This window comes from Aristolochia californica, unplaced genomic scaffold, assembly GCF_029961685.1.
Source record: "Aristolochia californica isolate CCGP_79_NKW_82.1479 unplaced genomic scaffold, dmAriCali1.0.hap1 SCAF_12, whole genome shotgun sequence".
In the NCBI taxonomy this organism is placed as follows: domain Eukaryota; kingdom Viridiplantae; phylum Streptophyta; class Magnoliopsida; order Piperales; family Aristolochiaceae; genus Aristolochia; species Aristolochia californica.
In genome coordinates, this window is record NW_027181793.1 from 27,269,610 (window position 1) to 27,288,335 (window position 18,726).

The 18,726-nt window shown below is 38.8% G+C and overlaps 1 protein-coding gene and 1 pseudogene across 1 annotated transcript; both read right to left on the minus strand.

Annotated features, from left to right (window-relative positions):
• Positions 1 to 7,079: 7,079 nt before the first annotated feature.
• On the minus strand, positions 7,080 to 7,883 carry LOC137946813 (zinc finger protein 1-like). The gene has a single exon (XM_068793109.1). The coding sequence runs from the start codon at positions 7,881 to 7,883 to the stop codon at positions 7,080 to 7,082; it is 804 nt and encodes a 267-aa protein (XP_068649210.1).
• A 904-nt stretch (positions 7,884 to 8,787) lies between these two features.
• LOC137946814 (Golgi SNAP receptor complex member 1-1-like) lies at positions 8,788 to 14,442 on the minus strand (annotated as a pseudogene).
• Between the last annotated feature and the right edge of the window lie 4,284 nt (positions 14,443 to 18,726).

Sequence of the window (18,726 nt, forward strand, 5' to 3'; positions counted from 1 at the left end):
AATGACTAAATTGCATGTAGAATGGGTAGAATTTTATACAAAAGAGGAAGGGATGGTGAAAGAAAGATGAAAATATTCAGAAGGTAAGATGAAGACAATATTGTAAAGGGATTGAGTAAATGGAGCTTTGAAGCCATCTGTTCTGCAAACTGACCACATGAAAGGAGAAGATACACTCTTTCCTTGGGATTTAGCAATATCACATTAAATTAGAATCACCTGAACGCCCTTAAACCGAACTAAGAATAGATTGATTTTACTAGACTGAGATGTCGCTAACATAGAAAGATAACAAACCAACTTGTACTAGTGCATATAAATTTGGCTCTGATAGCCAATAATTGTTGGGGCCCACAATTCCCTCACTGCCTGGTTTTTCAATATTGTTTCCTCATGATTTTGGGAAATCATTGAAGGAAAAGAATGGATGTGGTCATGTTTTACTTTCTGTCTTGCCTTTCAGATTAATTTGATTTCAACACAGTAGTTTCTTTGTATTTTCCTTTTTTTTTTTTTTTTTTTGTAAAAGTGATAATTTATTTAACAAGAGAAACAAACTACATTAAAGGAGGCCTCCTGTTACAACTAGAAGATTGGAGGGAGGTCCCGTGCTTGGCCAAACCGTCAGCCAAAGAGTTGGTTGAGCGGGGAACATGGGACCAGCTACAAGTAAGGTTGGAGACGAGGTCAATAATACAATGGAAAACATGCCAATGCCGCCAAGGGGGAGTTGCAGTAGTGGAGCACCATTGGATGACAATGCTGGAATCACCTTCGACAATGAGAGGGCATTCAAGATGTTCAAAAAATGGCAATCCCATGGTATAAAGCGAGGAGTTCAGCAGCAGTGGAGTCTGCATCCCCCTTAGGACCCGCATAAGAGATCAAAATGGAACCGGAGGAATCTAGAAAAATGCCACTAAACCCAGCCGGCCCTGGGTTTCCCTTAGCACTCCCGTCAAAATTCAGCTTTGTAAAACCAAGGGGAGGAGGGGACCAGGGGACAGGATGGAGGGTGAGAGCTTCCAGTCATTTGGGCAATGCAACGCTAATTGGTCCTTAGAGAAATGCCGCTGAAGGAGCTGAAGTCTTTCCTGGAATGAAGTCAAGAGGAGATGTGCCCGACGGTTAGCTCAGCTACTTCATCAATGGATCAAAGCTTCAGATTGAAATGCCTGTTATTTCTCTCTTGCCAAAGCATCTGGGGATGTGACCAAGGCAAGCAGAGATCTGCAAACGTCCCAGCTTGGGCAGAGGAGGACTCAAGAAGGACTGGCGGGCTCTGGCATACAGAAACTAATGCCAATGCGCTGCAAAATTCTAGTCCACACGCTCCAAGAGAAATGGCAGTGCAAAAGGAGGTGCTGCACATTCTTGTCGGTTAGAGAGCAAAAGGGGCAGAGATGGCAGGGGGCAGAGTTTCCTCTACGCCTATTTGTATTTCCCTCAACAATATTCTTTCTGTGAAAAGATAGAGTTTACTTGAATGAGCCTCAGAGTTTGAGATTAAGATACAGACACAGTAGAGAATATGTCAAATAGTTTTAGAAAGTTCTGTTGCTACAATCAATCTTATAAATGGGTATTATGGTGGGTCCTCCATACATCTGCTTTTCCTCGATTTTTGTTGGCTTTAGAAAAGGAAGAAGTTTCAGGACTGTTATAAGCATTGAACTTAAAATTCTTTCAGTGATAATTTCATTTTGGTGGATCTTGAGATTTGAAGAAGTGTAGTGTAGCTCGTGTTAGACTGTTGGTTTGAACTAGAGTGCCTGGGACATAATTGTGGATGTGTACTGTTAGAGATTAAAAAAAAAAAAAGGAAGTATGACTGCTTATTTTGGTTTATGGAAAAAGGAGGATGTGTTTTTTTGAAAACGAAGAGAATATTATTAAGAAGAGAAGGAAAAAAAAAAGCAAAGAGAAAGATAATAAAAAAATACATCAGAGAAGAGAACAAAAAATCAACTAAATCTACAAGATAGGCGTCTCCAACAATGAGAGAGTGTAATGAGACAACAAACTGCTATTGAAGTGCATTATTAAGTACCTAATGAGAACTTGGTTCTCTCTCCATAGGAAGAAAACATCAACCTCTACTTTGTATTTTGCAGTGATTAGATCTTAACTGCAAGCATTCCATTGAATCTATGCTCCTCTTCCCACTTATAAACTATCTTTTCTCATGTCTACCCATTATGGTATGATAATTGCTTTCAGGAGGAGATTCAAATTTACCTTTTCTTGTCTTTTCTTAAATCTGCTTTTTTCTATTACTGCACATGATTGTAATAAATGGGTTTATAATGGTAAATATTTTTAATGCGTTCAAATTTCTTGAATGTTGGTTACAATGCATTTTTTATGATTCCCTATCTATGAACTTTCTGTGATCTCATGAATTCGGATGGACCTGACAAATCAGCAATGGAAATTTGGACAGTGTAAAATCTTCACTTTGGCTGAACAAGAAATCTTCCTTTGCATTTATCATGAATGTTTTTCATAAATTCACTGGCATTTATGTGTTAGACACAATTAATATGCCACATTTTCCATCCGTATTAATTATACTGCTCAAAAGAAAAGAAATGGAGAAAATAATAATATGGTTTTAATTGACTTGATCCTTTAACTTATCACTTAACTCAGTGTCACTACCTTCACATGGATGTATCGAGGAAGGGTAACTAGCTGAGTGGTAAGTTTGCTTTCTCCTCTTTAAGTGCAGGTGAAGTCCTTCGCCATAAAAGAAAATCCAAATCTGTTCTGGATTTAAAATTTAGGCATAATTTGGCTGTGGTTCTGTTTTAGATTGCGTAGAAGATATTTGCCAGTGGTAATGTAACTTTGTGGCTTTCTTCCTGTGCACGGTTCTGTCACTGTTAGAAGTGGTAACAATGTCTTAGCAGTTTCTGAGTGAAGGGTTCCATCAACAGGCATCACTTTTAGGATTAGATGGGTGAATTCTACTATCATTTCATTCATGCCAATTTATGCACCATCTTATTAATTTTCACACAGATATCTTATCAGCTTTACTAAAATCAACGTTGGGACAGCACTATTTAAAAAACAAAACAATCAACATTGGGAGCTGGTTTGTGCAAACTTCTTGTTCTTCCTGTTTTGATTCTCTACTCTTGCTTCAGAAGTTGCTCCTGAGAAAGGCGAACGACTCCTTGGATTTCCTTAGTTCTGTCTGATTAATGGGCACTTGCATGGTTTCTAGCCAGGAACAGATATTGTGTATGCTGGGTATCCTCCGTATGGATCTGACTTATATTATCTGTCATGTTCTGTTAAGGGCTTGTTGTGCGTCCATGTTTCATAAACTGACTATTTTCTGCATATATTGGTTGGAAATATCTTTCGAGTGGGCCTGTTTCTCAGTCCACTAAAATCTCGTGCCAGAAATATATCTATACTGCTGGCAGGAATATGCTTAAAGCCAACAATGTCTGCTGAAGTGGAATTATGAACCCTTGAAGGTCATGCCCGGAATGTGAATGTTCTTTGTTTGCAACTATTTTTATGGGCTCTTCATATGCTTTGATTGGATCATTTTGCATTTTGATTGATCAAATTGGAGAAACTTCAGGTTTTGATTGTCGTATCAATATGGCTTTAGTAGGCTGATCCCTACCATGCTGTTGGGCTCTATGTATGTTTTGTCTTCTGGGTAACTTTTTCTTCTGTGACTTGTTTGGCTGCCATCAGCTGGGCCGTGTAATTTTGTCTTATCAGATAGAAGGATAATAGCCCATTACAAAATTTTGGTTTTTACGCTAATGCTGAAGCATGAAAGTATACAGCAGCATTAAAGTCTGACTCCTCACCCTTAATGTTTATTTACTCCACACTAGTTGGTGATGAGCATCTCTATTAAGCCCTAAACCTCAAGTCCAAGATTGCACTGCTGACAGGAGGGCATGGATATTAGTTGATGTGTCGACTGATGACATCGAGAACCTGGCCAATGTGAATTGTTGTTTGGTTTTGGTTTCTTATCTTCATTTGTGCAGCAGTTTTGCTCAACAGAAATGAAGAAAAGGAAGGACTCATTTTGTATTGACATACCTCATTAATCAATCGGTCAACCTTCATATTGGTGAACTTGGGAAGGTAAAATGTGCTAGGTGGTTAAGCTTGCTTCTTTTTGACTGCAGGCACATTCCTTTACCATAAAAGAAAAGGAGCCTGTTTCAGCTGAGTATCTTTAGGCTTAATTCTACTGCACTTCTGGTTCAATCGCATGGAAGATGTTTGCCAGTCGGCAATGCAACATTTTAGCTTTCTTGATCTGTACATTCATGTCACCTGTTAGATGCCGCAAAAATGTCTTAGTTTTTTTTTTCTGAATGAAGCGTTTCATAAAGAGGTACCCAAGACTTTTTTGAGGATCGGATAAATGTTTAATGCTGCATGGTTTTACTGCTATATGGTATGCCTGTTCGCTTTTAGTGACAATCTATGTTGGTAGCATATATAAGCAAACCTCATCCGGTTCTTGTTTGTTTTCTTCTTCCACTCTGGCTTCAAAAACTGCTCATGATAATAGAGGACAACTCTGGATTACCTGATTCAACCTGTGAGATGGCACTAGCATGGTTTCTAACCAGGGATAGGTGTTTGGGACTGGCATATTTCATCTGTCATGTACTTTGAGGCTAGTTGCGATTACATGTTTTCGATCCTCACTTTTTCTGCGTGGAACTGTTGGAAGTATCCTTTTGAGGGACTTAAAATTATCCATGCTGCTGGCGAGACTTAGCTAGAAGCCAAGCAGATGTGATGTCCATGAATTTAGGACGTGCTTGGAGGTCACCCCTTGTGTCTGTGAGCCCCAGGTTTTTTGTTTGGAGCAAACTGGTCTTCGTTTGCAACTCTTCATTGGACCTCATCACGTGCCTCAACATGCTGTGGTTCTTTTGCCTATTGTGCATTTTGATTGATTAAAGAATAGAAAGTCCTCAGAAGTTCTGTTTAATCGTCATGTCAGCATGGCTGTAATACAAGTAGTAGGCCGACTCTTTATCTCTACGTATGTATCTGTTTTTAATCTTGGTTTTCATGATTCGTCAATCTGCTGTCAGCTCTAGTGTAGAATTTTGTCTTATCAGAATTTTGGGTTGGGCTAATACTGAATCCTGAATCCTGAAAAACACAACTATACGAAAGTGGTTTCCACTCTTATTGGGCACTATTTACTTGAAAGGTTGGAAGCAATTTGTGACCACTGCCTCCATTAACGTCATGTCATGAGCTCTTCAAGATCTGGTTGCCGACATCAAGGGCCTGTGCGTTAATGAGTCGACAGATCACATCGAGAAACTGGCCGGAAAGAACTGTTGGTGTTGGTTTCTTTCTCTTCATTTCTGCATTTTTTGTTTTGCTCCCGTGTACTGGAGCTGTTGCAGCAATCCACTAATAATGAAGGTGAATTTTCCAACAGCAAATCCCAAGAGGATGCAGGAAAAGACTCTGCCCTTTCCTACAATCATCCTTTTTCCTCTTTTCCACGATGTTTTCTTCTGCTATTTTAATATGGAGACAATGGCTGTCATTCCTAGCTCTTTTAACTCCCTAGGTTGGATTGGGTAAACCGTGGAAGTTCCAAAAGTTTTCTTAGTCTTGAAGGATATTATCTCAGCCGATATAACCAGCAAGGTGAATGGTGTAGATCAGCCTGGCCTCCATCTTTGGTGTCCGATACCCTACATACCCAGGTGGGAACAAACAAAAACAAAGTCCTTGTGGGTCCTATAAATCCTCCTTTTGGTATTCAATATATGAACCCCATCTTTTCTGGTGGTTTTCATATAACTTTGTTGGTCACTACGCGGTGGAGATAAAAGTATCATAAAGAATAGATGGAAGCTACTTGAGACTTGCATCCCTCCAAGAGAGGAAATCTTAAAAGATGATCAAGCTAAAATCCCCAACTAGATCTCTGGGAGCCACCTCAGGACTAGTTTTTGCCATGCTCATATGATGGATTGCATTGATGCCCATTCATTCTTTTTCAAATGAGGCAAAGGACCCACCTCAATCTTCCTTCCCTTAATTGCACAAAACATGTTCTTGTGGGTGGAAGGTGAATAATATTTTGATAGAAGTTAATGGCAAAAAAAAAAAAAAAAAAACTCGTTACTGTAGAATAATTTGAAGAGTTAGAAACATGAACAGCAAAGTTGACAATCATAACCAAAGAGAACCCACTAATCTCATTAAAATACAGCTTTTTTTTTCATATAGTTCACCTTAAAAATGTATTAAAACTATTAAATTACTGTATCAATACTTGACTTCGTCTTCGGTGACAGTGGGAAGACATGTGCAAGAACACACCTTTTGAAATCGAGTCTCTCTCCACATGATGCGGGCTTGCGTTCAATTCCCATTTAATCGGTGTATCAGTTAGATGCTGTGCTTGGACTTTTGAGAGGAGACGCGATTTAAATTCCGGATATTCATTACCTTATCAGATCAACCTGGAAACGGGAGATCTCCGCAGTCCGGACAATAATTCGCTGGACAGAATCCTCTTTCGTTCAATGAAGAGTCGCTCTCCAACGGCTCCACTGATAAAAATGAACGTGTCTAAATCTGAATTTTCTTTTTTCACTCCAGGTTCCTCCTACCTGTGAACCATGTCCCTTGGGATTCTTAGATTCAGTTTCTTAATTCTTAAAGCACACTGCCATTAATGTATTCTTCCATTTCTGCCTTTTTGGGTTAGAAATGGAAATTATCAGTCGGGTTTCGTGCTTTCTGTTTCTCTGCCAAGTTCGGACAGAATACGAAATGTCGAGAAGATGGTAGGAGCAGAAACAGACTCAGAATCATAAACTAGGTAGAGAATATCATTATATTTGAATCTAAGTTTAACAACTGTAAAAATGAAGGAAGAACTCTTATCCTCTTTTTTACACTGTTCGCTATCTTATCAAGACTAACAGGACGCCAAACTAATATGCTATGAATGAAAAAAAATAAAATAAACAAATTAAACAAAAGGCTAAAAAAAATAAAATTGGAAAAAACTTGAAAAAGGAACTGAAGAAGGAACTGAGAGACTAGAGCTTGAGGGATAAGTCAAGCTTTTTCACTTCTTGTTGGGTAGCAGCCTTCACTCTGCTACCACCCATCCAAAACCCACGAACCGGTTCCTCGGCGACGGCTGCAGCGGGGACGCCGAAGTTGCGGAATCCGAAGGAGCCATCATCGAACCTGGCGGTGCCACTTCTGCTTCCGGGGATATCTGTTGCGAGTCTGCCAATGGTCGGCTGTTGGTCTATCCAGGGGCTAGACCAGCCGTGGTGGCCGTAAGGGAGGCCTGGCGGCGGTAGGGAAGAGTAGTACGGGGGTCTCTGAAAACCCTTGTGCTCGCTTAAGATTGGTTGTGATGTGTGAATGCCATGGAGCGGCAGAGAGGACATGCTGGCCGGGTAGCGAGGGTGCATGTAGGGATAGTGATCGAAGGCGGCCACTCTTTGCCCCCGTTTGGCTAGGGTCCGCTCCCGCTTGTGAGCGTTCTGGTGGCCGCCGAGGGCTTGAGAACTGAAGAATTTTCTCTGGCAATAGTTGCAGGAGAAGACTCGGGGCTCGGTTTCTGTAGCCCCCAGAGTGGCGGCAGCAGGTCGGAACTCGGGCGAGGATGGCTGTTGCGATGGACCCTCTTTGAACCGATCGATGAGGTTGAGTTCCAGCATCGACCCAGGATGGGAGTCCTTGCCAGAAAGGCTCAGATCCAAGACCAACCTGGGTTCTGCTCCGGCTTGCTGCAAATCACCTCTGACCTTCTCTTTCATTTTGTGCTCCGTATAATTGCAGATGCTGGAGGTCTCGGAGAAACTCGGGTCTGTGCAAAGGGATTCCATCCGAAAGAGAACGAACGAACGAAAAAGAGACGATGTTAAGTTGTCGATTGTGTGCAGATGTCTCTGTACTGGGTCGATTTTGAGAGAAATTGAGAGAGTGATTATATACTTGGCGAGGAGTGACGATACATAAATGCAAAACCTCTATGCATGGAAGGATGTCCTGTTTTACAGTTACATTTGCTTATATTAGTAAATGCAAAGACCCTTTTTGATGAAGCAAAAGACAGGAAGGAGCAGATATGTACAAGGAAACCTGTGAGGCCCTTTCTTTCGCCTTTTTTGTACTCTCCTATCGGCCCCAAAACTCAGACTTCGCACTACACCTACACTGGATATCTATCTGGAGCTTCCTTTATTACTCTTTAGCATGCCGAGGAAGATAAAAGACTGATGGGGCAAAGGCAAACTTCCCACTATTTCTTCTGTTGCTCCTTTTGCTTCCCTTCTGTCCTTCCATTCGTGGCCCCGAGATTTCATGGCTTCTCGTATCTCCACCAGTAAATGCACTCATAAAGCTGTAGAACTGGCGGAGCGGATTGGGATGAATTTTTTAGGGGATTCCATTTTACAGATTCCACTTCTGACTACCCAAACCAAATCTGCTTCCTTGCTCTGACAAATCTGGTCGTCTTCTCCCCCTCTTTAAGGATATTTTTTTATTTCCATAAATGGGTGTTTTTGGTTCGGTGCACGTGCGTTTGAAAATTTTCTTCTGATATTGTGGAGATACTGTACCAGTACCGTGAAGAAGCACGACCATTGGGATTATTGGGTAAGAGCCAATCGCTCGATGAAATTCCTGTGCGACCGAAGGAGACGAATGAAGTCGCTGCAAGTGATGTCGCCTTAAAGTCGAGACGGAAACAAATGGCCGACAAGAAGGGGTGGGAACCTCCTCTTGTTGCTGCTTCATTAGTGCTTCCCTACTTAATATAATAACACGGTCACTTCTCTAAGACTAAGAGTTTGGGAGGAGTGATAAGTGTCTCCGCTTAAATTATTATTACTAGGAACTTAGGTCCACTAAACAGTGAGAGTGGCCTGACATAATTGGAGATGAGTGCTGTTGGCTTTTTCCCTGTTCGTTTGTCATGTATCATCTCTCGCTTCTCTAGTCAAATTCCATCAAATCTTAAAGTGGATTTGTATGTCTCATATCTCTATTTCCAACCCCCACTTTTTTTTTTTTTTTTTTTTTTTTGCGTTCTGGTCTTTGACTGTGTCGGGCAGAGCAGCCAAATTAGAAGGGTTCCAAAGAAGACATCATAGATGATGGAATCTAGAAATGAATTTTTCAACATACAGAAAACACTAGAGATCCACTACCACGGTCACCCCCTCTCTCTCTCTCTCTCTCTCTCTCTCTCTCTCTCTCGAAACACAAACTTTAGTGAGATGACAACCAGTCAGTCGTGTCCAAATGTCCACAAAGAAACATGCGAAGACAAGGCTGCACCAATAATAGAAGACTGTTTTTTTGAACCAGAAATCATGGAATAATCACGATCAGAGCTGCAGATAAACATAATTTCTAAGCTATTTTTAAATAGGTGACAAGAAAACTTGGACTGCGACAGCAGGAGAGAAGTTGCAATGATCCAAAATCACCGCACTTACCTTGTCTAATCACACTTTCGCATCACCAATAAGCAAACTGTATTGTTTACAATTTGTTCAAACCACTTGTCCAAGACTGTTCACTACTTTTCTTTATCACACATCCACTGCTCTTACCTCATCTACCACAATGACAAAAGGGCTTGAAAGCAACGTTTCCTCTTTTCTTGATCAAACTCAAAAACCAAACCCATCTTTAAACATTCTTTTAGCCTCTGCGGCAGCCACAGATGCACTTCCATGATTGGTTTGCCAAACCAAAACATGCTTCCCTGCCTTCTCCACTCATTCATCCTGGCCCAATACATAGTTTATAGCAGTATTCTACCCGAAATAAGAGCCCAATGGAGCTGCTACATGACAAAAGAAAGTGAAGTAGGGTGACTCGATCACTCGGGAAGCCTCATAAGTAAAGCTTGAATAATTGGATAAAATGCAGCCATCTGATGGCAGCCAACTACCCTGAGTCAACTCAAAGCTGAATAAAAACTATTGCTTATTGATGAATATTACCATAGAATAGTACCAGGTAAGAAAACAAAGTAGTCCCCTACAGACATCATCGTAGGAGGCCAAGTTAATATGATTGTGATAGCGTATGAATTGACCAACTCCTAACTCTAGTAGATATAGCCAAGATAAAGGGAATATGCTTACAAATCGTTAGGACCACTCTTTTTTACCAGCAGTTTCTAGCTCTGTCGAAACCCACATCTGGCACTATTACAAGACTTAACACAAAAAGGAAGAAAACATGTTGGATATTACCTGTGTACAAGTTGGATATGACTCGGACTACCTGTAAGGTCTACAAAGATAAGCCTCCTGACAAGTAAGCGTAGAAAGCCACTGAAAAGTGAAAGAATAGCTGAAAAGAAAACAAGCAAGCACACTAAATGACAAATCAAGAGAGGCCAAGGAACATCAGACCAGGGGAAGAACATTATTTTTGAGCCATAATTGCATAAATAATAAAAAAATTAAGAGTTAGAGAAGGATTTTGCATGATAACATGAAAAAATTGTGAACTTGAACTTCTTGCCAACTTGACCTTCTTGCCAACATGAGTATATTAGAACAACATTCCCCACACAAGTTTTTTTTTTTTAAATTGGAAATTGTCACTAGATATCTAATATCATACCTGCTTACTTGGACAACCAGTAAATCAGACATGTGCACACAGCTGCAACAAGGGATAAGATAATGGTATCCAAAGATTTTCTCCTCTTGATTGCAGAAAGGATGTTATTTACCTGCACAATTAAGCCATTTGTTTATTACCTGCACAAATTGTGCAGACGAACAAAAACCCTAAGATTGCTCAATAAGTTGACTTTGGGATAGAAAAACTAACATACTGATGGTAGGCGGCTGCTGACATTGGTTATCTTTGAGCCAATCCCACTGAAAGTTGAGCGTTGAAGAACAAGTGCCTAAGTGTGGCTTGAGGATGGGAGATCACACTATCAATCTGATGTTGCAAAATGCTAAATGATAAGAAGAGGTGAGCTTTGTTTAGCTACAGCAATGCATAAATTGTGCAGAAATCTGTATATTTTATAGAGCAAGAGATCCAAATAAAAACTGTATTATAACAATATCCATAACTCTCATCATAAACATGAAAGTAAAATTTTAGCAAATATCAAGACATCATGAACTCATTTTTGCAGCTATAATTTAGTAGTGCAATGTAGAAGAATCGTCACAACGATCTGACAAATATTACAATAAGTTAAACAATTATTGGAAAGATCAGCTATTCATATCAGTGGATAAACAAAGAAGCTAGAATGGAAATGTATAAGAAACACCAACACGGCCATGAACATCCCCTGTGAGTACATTTACATGTTCATTGTGCAGAAATTGCGGTTCAAAGTTTATCTTGAATTGCAGATTTATATGCTAGGATTCAAGGCACCACAGAATGTCACTGGAAGAGAGAATAGAATCCCAACACCATTCAGTAGAATCCATAGGGAATTGGAAGTATCATAATCTTGTTTCATTTCCAAGATTTTCTAGTGCATTTCGTAAGTCAATGGACAACTACTAATGCCAAGAGCAAACCATGTTGTTTCTGATGAATTAAAGCAAATGCACAAATTACTTATTTAAGGTTAGGTCCCATCCCTCATCACAACTATTCCAAAATTTATTGTTCATCATCCAGTTTTACACTGTCATAATTCTTGCTCCTATTTCTCCGGCAAGTAATGTTTCAGATCAGTAATAAAAATGCTTTACTATTTCAAACTTTGACTTTAAATATCATCTAGATATGTGGAAATACAAGCCATTCATAAATGCATGCCATTCACAAGAAGAAAAAAAAAGTCATTCACATCCCAAATCTAAATAAAAAAGGTCCAAATGGTCTACTAGAATGGGTTCATGAGCTTGGCCTAAATTTTGGCAAATGGGGGGGGACTGAATCATCAAGCACGATCAAGTACTAAATTCCGAAGGATGTTCAATATCTTTAACTTGATTAGAGTTGATTCAACGGATGATGTCCTTTTGCAAATAGAGCACTCCTCCACTTGCATTGCATAGTAAAGAGAATTTTCTGAATCATGCATGCAATTATAGTAATTCTTTCTTAAACTTTTTGATGTATGAATTCACACAAATAATATCATCTTATGATCACATCTCTTAGTTCTAGAGTATCTCCAGCCATGGCATGTTTGATTAAGTAAAGAAATTAAATGTATTAGCAGTTCTTTCTACTTCTTGTCATAGCAGTATTAAAACAACAACAAAAAAGAGCACTCGCGCATGTAATGATGAAGATAAAGAAATTGTCCACCTGAGTCAGCTAAATAGAATTTTGAAATTTGTTGGTGGTGTGATTTGGGCCTTTGACTCAATGGCCACATGGGGGTTTCTAGTGTGAGATTTTTGGTTCAAGTCTTACCAGGTGTAAGGTGTGTGTGTGTATATGTGCATAATCAACATTCCAAAAAAGAAAAAGAAAAAGAAAAAGAAAAACAGAAGCTGGTGACCAGAATTTTCCACTTACCAAATAAAAGATGATGGTAAAAAGAAATCATTTAAATTGTTATTCATCAGGTCATGAACAATAGCACTATATTCATCCACTTCTAGCCCTGGTTGGCAGTCTAAGTTCATAACATACCCTAATTATCATCCATAAATAAGCACACGAATAACGTTAAGGCCATTAAATGTAGTTCAGATGATTGTAAAGCAAGGAAACCTAAAATACACAGCATCCATCATATCCAAGCTACCCCAACATAAATAACTTACTTGAAATAACCCTTTGCTTCAAGATACCTGTCCTGTACTTCGGCTTAAAAATGCTTGTTCCTTGAGCAGTGCTTGCCTTTCATATTCACCACTTGCTTCTAGACCCATATTAAACCCCCTATAATCCTGAAGAAGTAACGCATGCTCCTGTTTGGCTTTAAGGCTGGAACGAAGGCGAAAAAACTCCTACACTTTGCCATATTAAAGAATGGGTTAGCATCATAATACCACATTCATTACTTCCAGAAAGTTTTCTTTTTCCTTTTAAAGAACAAACTTCTTGTGGTTGTATTTGAAAATTGGGACCAGGCATCGTGCATTTCTAAACAGGGTTATCAACCCTACACCCTCAGGTTTCAGTAATGATTGAGAGAACAAGATTACCTGTGTAAGATCTTGTAAAATTTCTTGATGCCAAGTCAAAAGTATGTGAAAAGATTTCTGATCCTCCTGATGAAACCCAAGCTTGCATCTGTAATATTACTTGCTGAAGTTGAGTCAATAGTTGATCAATACCAGTTTCAGATAATTTTCTGAACCGTCAGAATTTTTAGCAACTAATCTGCGGTATGAGTTCACATGGTCATCCAGTTGCGCCTGTAGTCCCTTGCCTGTGAAGAAAAGGGTTAGAAACAAGGAAGATAAGACAAACATTCATCAACATAATAGAGTACACCGATCACACCAAACAAAGGTTCTCCTAATAAGATGCCTGCTGATGCCCCTTCTTCAACCACTATCTTGGTCTATTCTTCTCTAAATTCAATGCTGAATGAAAATGGTGACACGAGAAGATTTGTGGAGAGACTTCTACATAACTTTGACATTCATCAAACCCAACTTTGTCTTGACACTTAAACAGTTATTCTTCTTAATATTAAGAAGACTATACTAAGAATCTTACCTTCTAAGAACTATCAGAAATGTGCAAGTACTTAGATGCCAAAAGAAGTTGTTTCACCACTTCAGACTCCCTTACACCTATTTCTGTTCCCTCTCCTTATCTTAGTTTAATACCATTAGAATACCGATTATTTCTTTAAATGGTGACTAACACCAATCAGACTGGTAGAAGAATAAGAAAAGTTTCAAAGACCACTCTTCACCTCTATAATCTTTGTCAAGAAAAGTACCAGAGATATACTCAATAAATAACTATAACACACTCAAAAGAAATTGCACCTATTTCACAAATAAAAGGCACGGACTGAAAGACAGAGACAGGAGACAGTCCAAGGATTTCCTATTAATTTAGCTCCTTTCATAAGAAGCACACTATATCAAAACAGGTAATGCCACTGCTAACCTCTGTCCCTAACTTCATATCCTCCCAATGTTTACTAATTGTGATGTTACCAACTGGAAATAGTAGAAATGCCATACGAGTTATAATGGCACCTCTGCCTTTATTCATCATCATTCCATTCAAGAACACCTTGTCATGATAAATAAAAAACCCAAAGACAGAAAGCTAATTAATAACAAACCAAAGGATGGAAAGCTAAGCTGCATTTAAAACAGAAAACTATAACTCTCATAAGCAGACACTTGTTTGAATAAAAAAATGATGCCCACCGAAACTCAACTTGCTAGATTCATCTTGTCCATACAAGTAAAAATTATTACCTTGAAAATGACCACTTCTTGCTGGGTACATCTGTCACATTTATTGTCACGTTGAGTCTAAGCAAAATCTACTGTTTGATGAACTATCCTTTTTTGGGTAATTTGGAGAGCAAAGTTTAGTTCTATTCACAATATATCAAGAAAAACATTAATAAATGCATGAAAATTGAAGAGATTATATCAAATTAGGTATAATGATTAACAGCAAAGACAAAGGGAGAGGTAGTAAGACAGAAGAGCATGTGATGATGACACTAGTTTCCAGAAGGAAGAGTCAAAATAGAAGTCTGTATTGAGTGGAGTTCTTGTCTTCTGTAGGTTTTGATAAGTAATTAATGCGGGAGTTTCATCTCTTCTGATTTCATTGATTTATGTTATGCTTTGGTTGTCTTCATATAGCAAGGAAACCACAACTAGTAATGCAAAAGCCCTTCTCGAAAAAAAAAAAAAAAACTATTACTAATGGTGAGCAAAACAACGTATTCTCATAAAAAGCCATGCTGGAAGTAACTGGATGTTTACATTGTTTAAGAGTGTTTCTTTCACTAAAAGGAAGAGATGGCAAGCTGAAAAAGAAAAGCATACTATAACAACCCAAAGGACTTTGTGGACCACAATGGAACCAAATTGCTTGTAATATAACTTTTTTTCTAAGCTGTGCTTCACTTAAAGTTTATGTTTCATAAAGATACACCTATCATAGATTGTGTCTACTTTTTATTTTATTAATCTGATCGAGAAGATAACAGCAGGAAGGATTGATTCTCTGTCAAAGAGTGTTTAGTGCTGTTGGAGGCAGAAAGAGTCTTCACTCAGTTGCTTTCAGCTCTTCGTGCTCCAATTTTCCTCTTCTTGAAGGGGGTACTAAATTGTGCATTCTTCAGTGTTTGGCACCCGAGTGCATGAGAGTATGCACCTGACATAAGACATATAGATCAATCCGCTCTACCTGAATAATATCTCTCTAGAAATAGTTTCTATGAATGTTATGTAATGAATTGACCCTTAGCAATTATCATCTAATATTACCATCATAATATGTTTTGCTTATACAGTCGTCCCAGACACTCTTTTCCTTGTTAAGTGTTTCCAACTTTTCATCACATCGTTTACATTGCATCCTAGTCTGCCGATCCATCCATAAGGGTTGATGCTAAAAAGCATATGGACAGATGGTTCTCATTTGTGAAAATTGAAGGAAATTAACTTAAAATAGAACCACTCAGTAAATATCCGGAAATACATGGAATTGGTAACTGAGACCAATGGAGTCACTCGATCACTGTGTAGAGGAAGGAAATATGCAAATCATATGCACTCAAGCAATGCAAAATTCAAAAACTATTCACGCGCATTACATCACCGAAATTACCGACAGCCCTAAAGCATCCTGCGAGGATGAATTCATAACTGCTACATTTGCTTTCCTCTTATCGAACCCAAAATCGAAGAAATATTTACAAAAAAGGATTGGAAGTTATATAAACAGATAAAAAATTGAGCCATAAGGCGGTCCGAAAAGAGAGCGAAATTCCGCAGTATTTCGTACCTGTTTACGCAAGGTATCCCAGGAGCTTGGCGAGTCCATGGATCGAAGAGAGGACTTCTTCTTCTACTAATTATTATTATCGTCTTTTCTGTCCCGGCCTCTCCGATCGACGATATCTTCTTCTAGCTTTAACAGACCACAGGTCCTACCAATATACTGTTGGCAGTCAAAATTGAGGAGATTTCAGGTGATGGTGCTGGAGAAGTGAAATAAAGGACTTCCTGTCAAGACAGGGGAGTGCGGCCATGCGCTCTAGTTTCCAGTTACCGGAAGCTGACCGCTAAAGCAAGAGAAAGAGGAAGCGCCCATAGACTGGCCTCACAAAGATATCCTTAAAAAAATGTTGAATTTTCTCTATAATTAAAAGGAAAATGGAGTGTACTTCCTTTTAAACATGGAATGAGTGTAGAGAATTTTTGCAATTTTGTCAGGAATGAGAATACTTCACATGAGTGTAGTATCAATGCTGGATGCAGGAAGTTTCATGACCGCCATGGCAACCAGTAATCACCATTAACTCCCTTGGGAACCGGAGGCGGAGAAGGAGGACTTGACTGAGCGGCAAACTAAGGACAGAAGCCATAGATGGGCTCAATTACGAGGACCAACTCACAGATGACGACGTCAACCGTGTCACGATCGAGTCGAAGGACACCATAATTGATGGCGTGACCATTGAAGTCTCTTCATTAAACTTTGGACACCGGTTAAAATTACGAGTAATCTTTGTATATAATTATAATGTACGTACAAAATAAATAATAAGAAAGAAAGATTTTTATGAACTTACACCTAAATAATGCATTTGTAAAGCCACGATGGCTTACACCTAAATTATCCACTTATAAGCCACGAAAAAGGGCTTACACCTAAACTATCTACTTGTAGAACTACAAAAGAAGGCCTACACCTAAAATTATCCACTTATAAAGCCACAAAAGAGAGCCTACACATATGGGGGAGTATTAAGGAATAATCCCATTTATTAGTGAATACAAAGATTTTGAGTTTATTAGTTAGAAAAGAGGTTTCCTAAGTTCGCTAGTCATTTTGGGATGGACCTTAGACTCAACTTAACATGGCCCTGTCAAACTATGTTTCATTACCTCAGTGTTGATGCTCCCCTCTCGATTTTTTGGCTGCATTGTGTTCGTTAATATCCACAAAAACCAGTACTCAAAGTTTGATTTGTGTGTCATTCAATGTTTATTTTTGGGATATGTGGTCCATCAAAAAGGGTACCGCTGCTATGATCTAACTACTCGACGCACATATGTAACTATAGATGTCACGTTTCTTTAATCCGAAACTTTCTACTCGTTCGCTACATCCAATTCTTCTCTTTAAAGGGGGACACGAGAAGAAGAGTTGAATTGGATGACATTTGACTGGTTCAAGGACATTGATACAACAACCACTATGGAACCAAATCCAAAGAAGACGTCCTTAGAAATTGATGAAACAATACCCCTCTTCCCCTTAGTATCCAACGATCCATCTCCTGAGAATATCATTGAGGTAAGTAATCTTGTTACATCTCAAAATTCTAATGATATGGCTACTCCGATTGGCTATGAATTACCTATCAAGAGCAATTAGGGCAAACCACCGAATAGATATTCCCCCGAAGTGAAAGGAAAAAAAATCAAAATATCCTATTGCCAATTATGCGTCTACAAAAGAATTGTCTGAACCCCTCAAGAAGTTTGTAAATGAACTCTCCTCACACCATGTTCCCACAAGTGTTGATGAAACTCTGAAAGACCCTACATGGGTTCAAGCCATGAAGGAAGAAATGGAGGCATTAATGAAAAAATCAGACATAGAGTCTTGTTCCTTCACCTGAAGGTAAAAAAACAATGGAGTGTAAATGGGTATTCTCCATCAAATACACATCTGGTGGAGCACTTGAACTGTACAAGGCAAGGCTGGTAGCAAAAGGATATACATAGACGTATGGAATGGATTATCAAGAGACATTCTCATCGGTAGCCAAATTAAATATTGTTAGAGTTTTTTTTTTTTTTATCTCTTTCAGCTAATCTTGATTGGCCATTACACCAATTTGACGTTAAAAATGTTTTTTCTCCATGGAGCTCTTGAGGAAGAAATCTGCATGGATGTTCCTCCAGGATATATAGCAAATTCTGAAGCAAGGACAGTGTACAAACTCCAACGAACTCTATGTGGCTTGAAGAAATCTCCTAGAGCGTGGTTTGGGAGATCGAGTTTGGCAATGCAAAAATATGGTTATAAACAAAGTAACTCAAATCATACTTTATTCTTAAAGCATCAACGAGGTAAAGTAACAACTATGATAGTGTTTGTAGACAATATAATCATAACAGGAAATGATCCAGAAGAAATAGAAAAACTTCAAGAGCAATTGGCAATAGAATTTGAGATGAAAAATTTGGGAGAACTCAAATATTTTCTAGGAATTGAAGTTGTTAAGTCCAAACAAGGCATATTTCTTTCCCAACGAAAATATATTCTAGATCTATTATCAGAAGTTGGACTACTGGAGGGTAAGCCTATAGATACCCCAATAATCCCAAATCACAAACTTGGAGAATACCCAGACCAAGTGCCAACAAACAAAGGAAATTACCAGAGGTAGATTGGGAAACTTATTTATCTCTCTCATATGCAACCTGATATCGCTTATGTAGTAAATGTAATAAGTTAATTCATGCATTATCCAAGTGAAGATTATATGAATGTCGTGAATCAAATTCTTCGATACCTAAAGTCCTCCCCTAGGAA

Coding starts and splice junctions, on each gene's coding strand:
- LOC137946813 (XM_068793109.1), bottom strand. CDS start 7,883: ATGGAATCCCTTTGCACAGACCCGAGTTTCTCCGAGACCTCCAGCATC.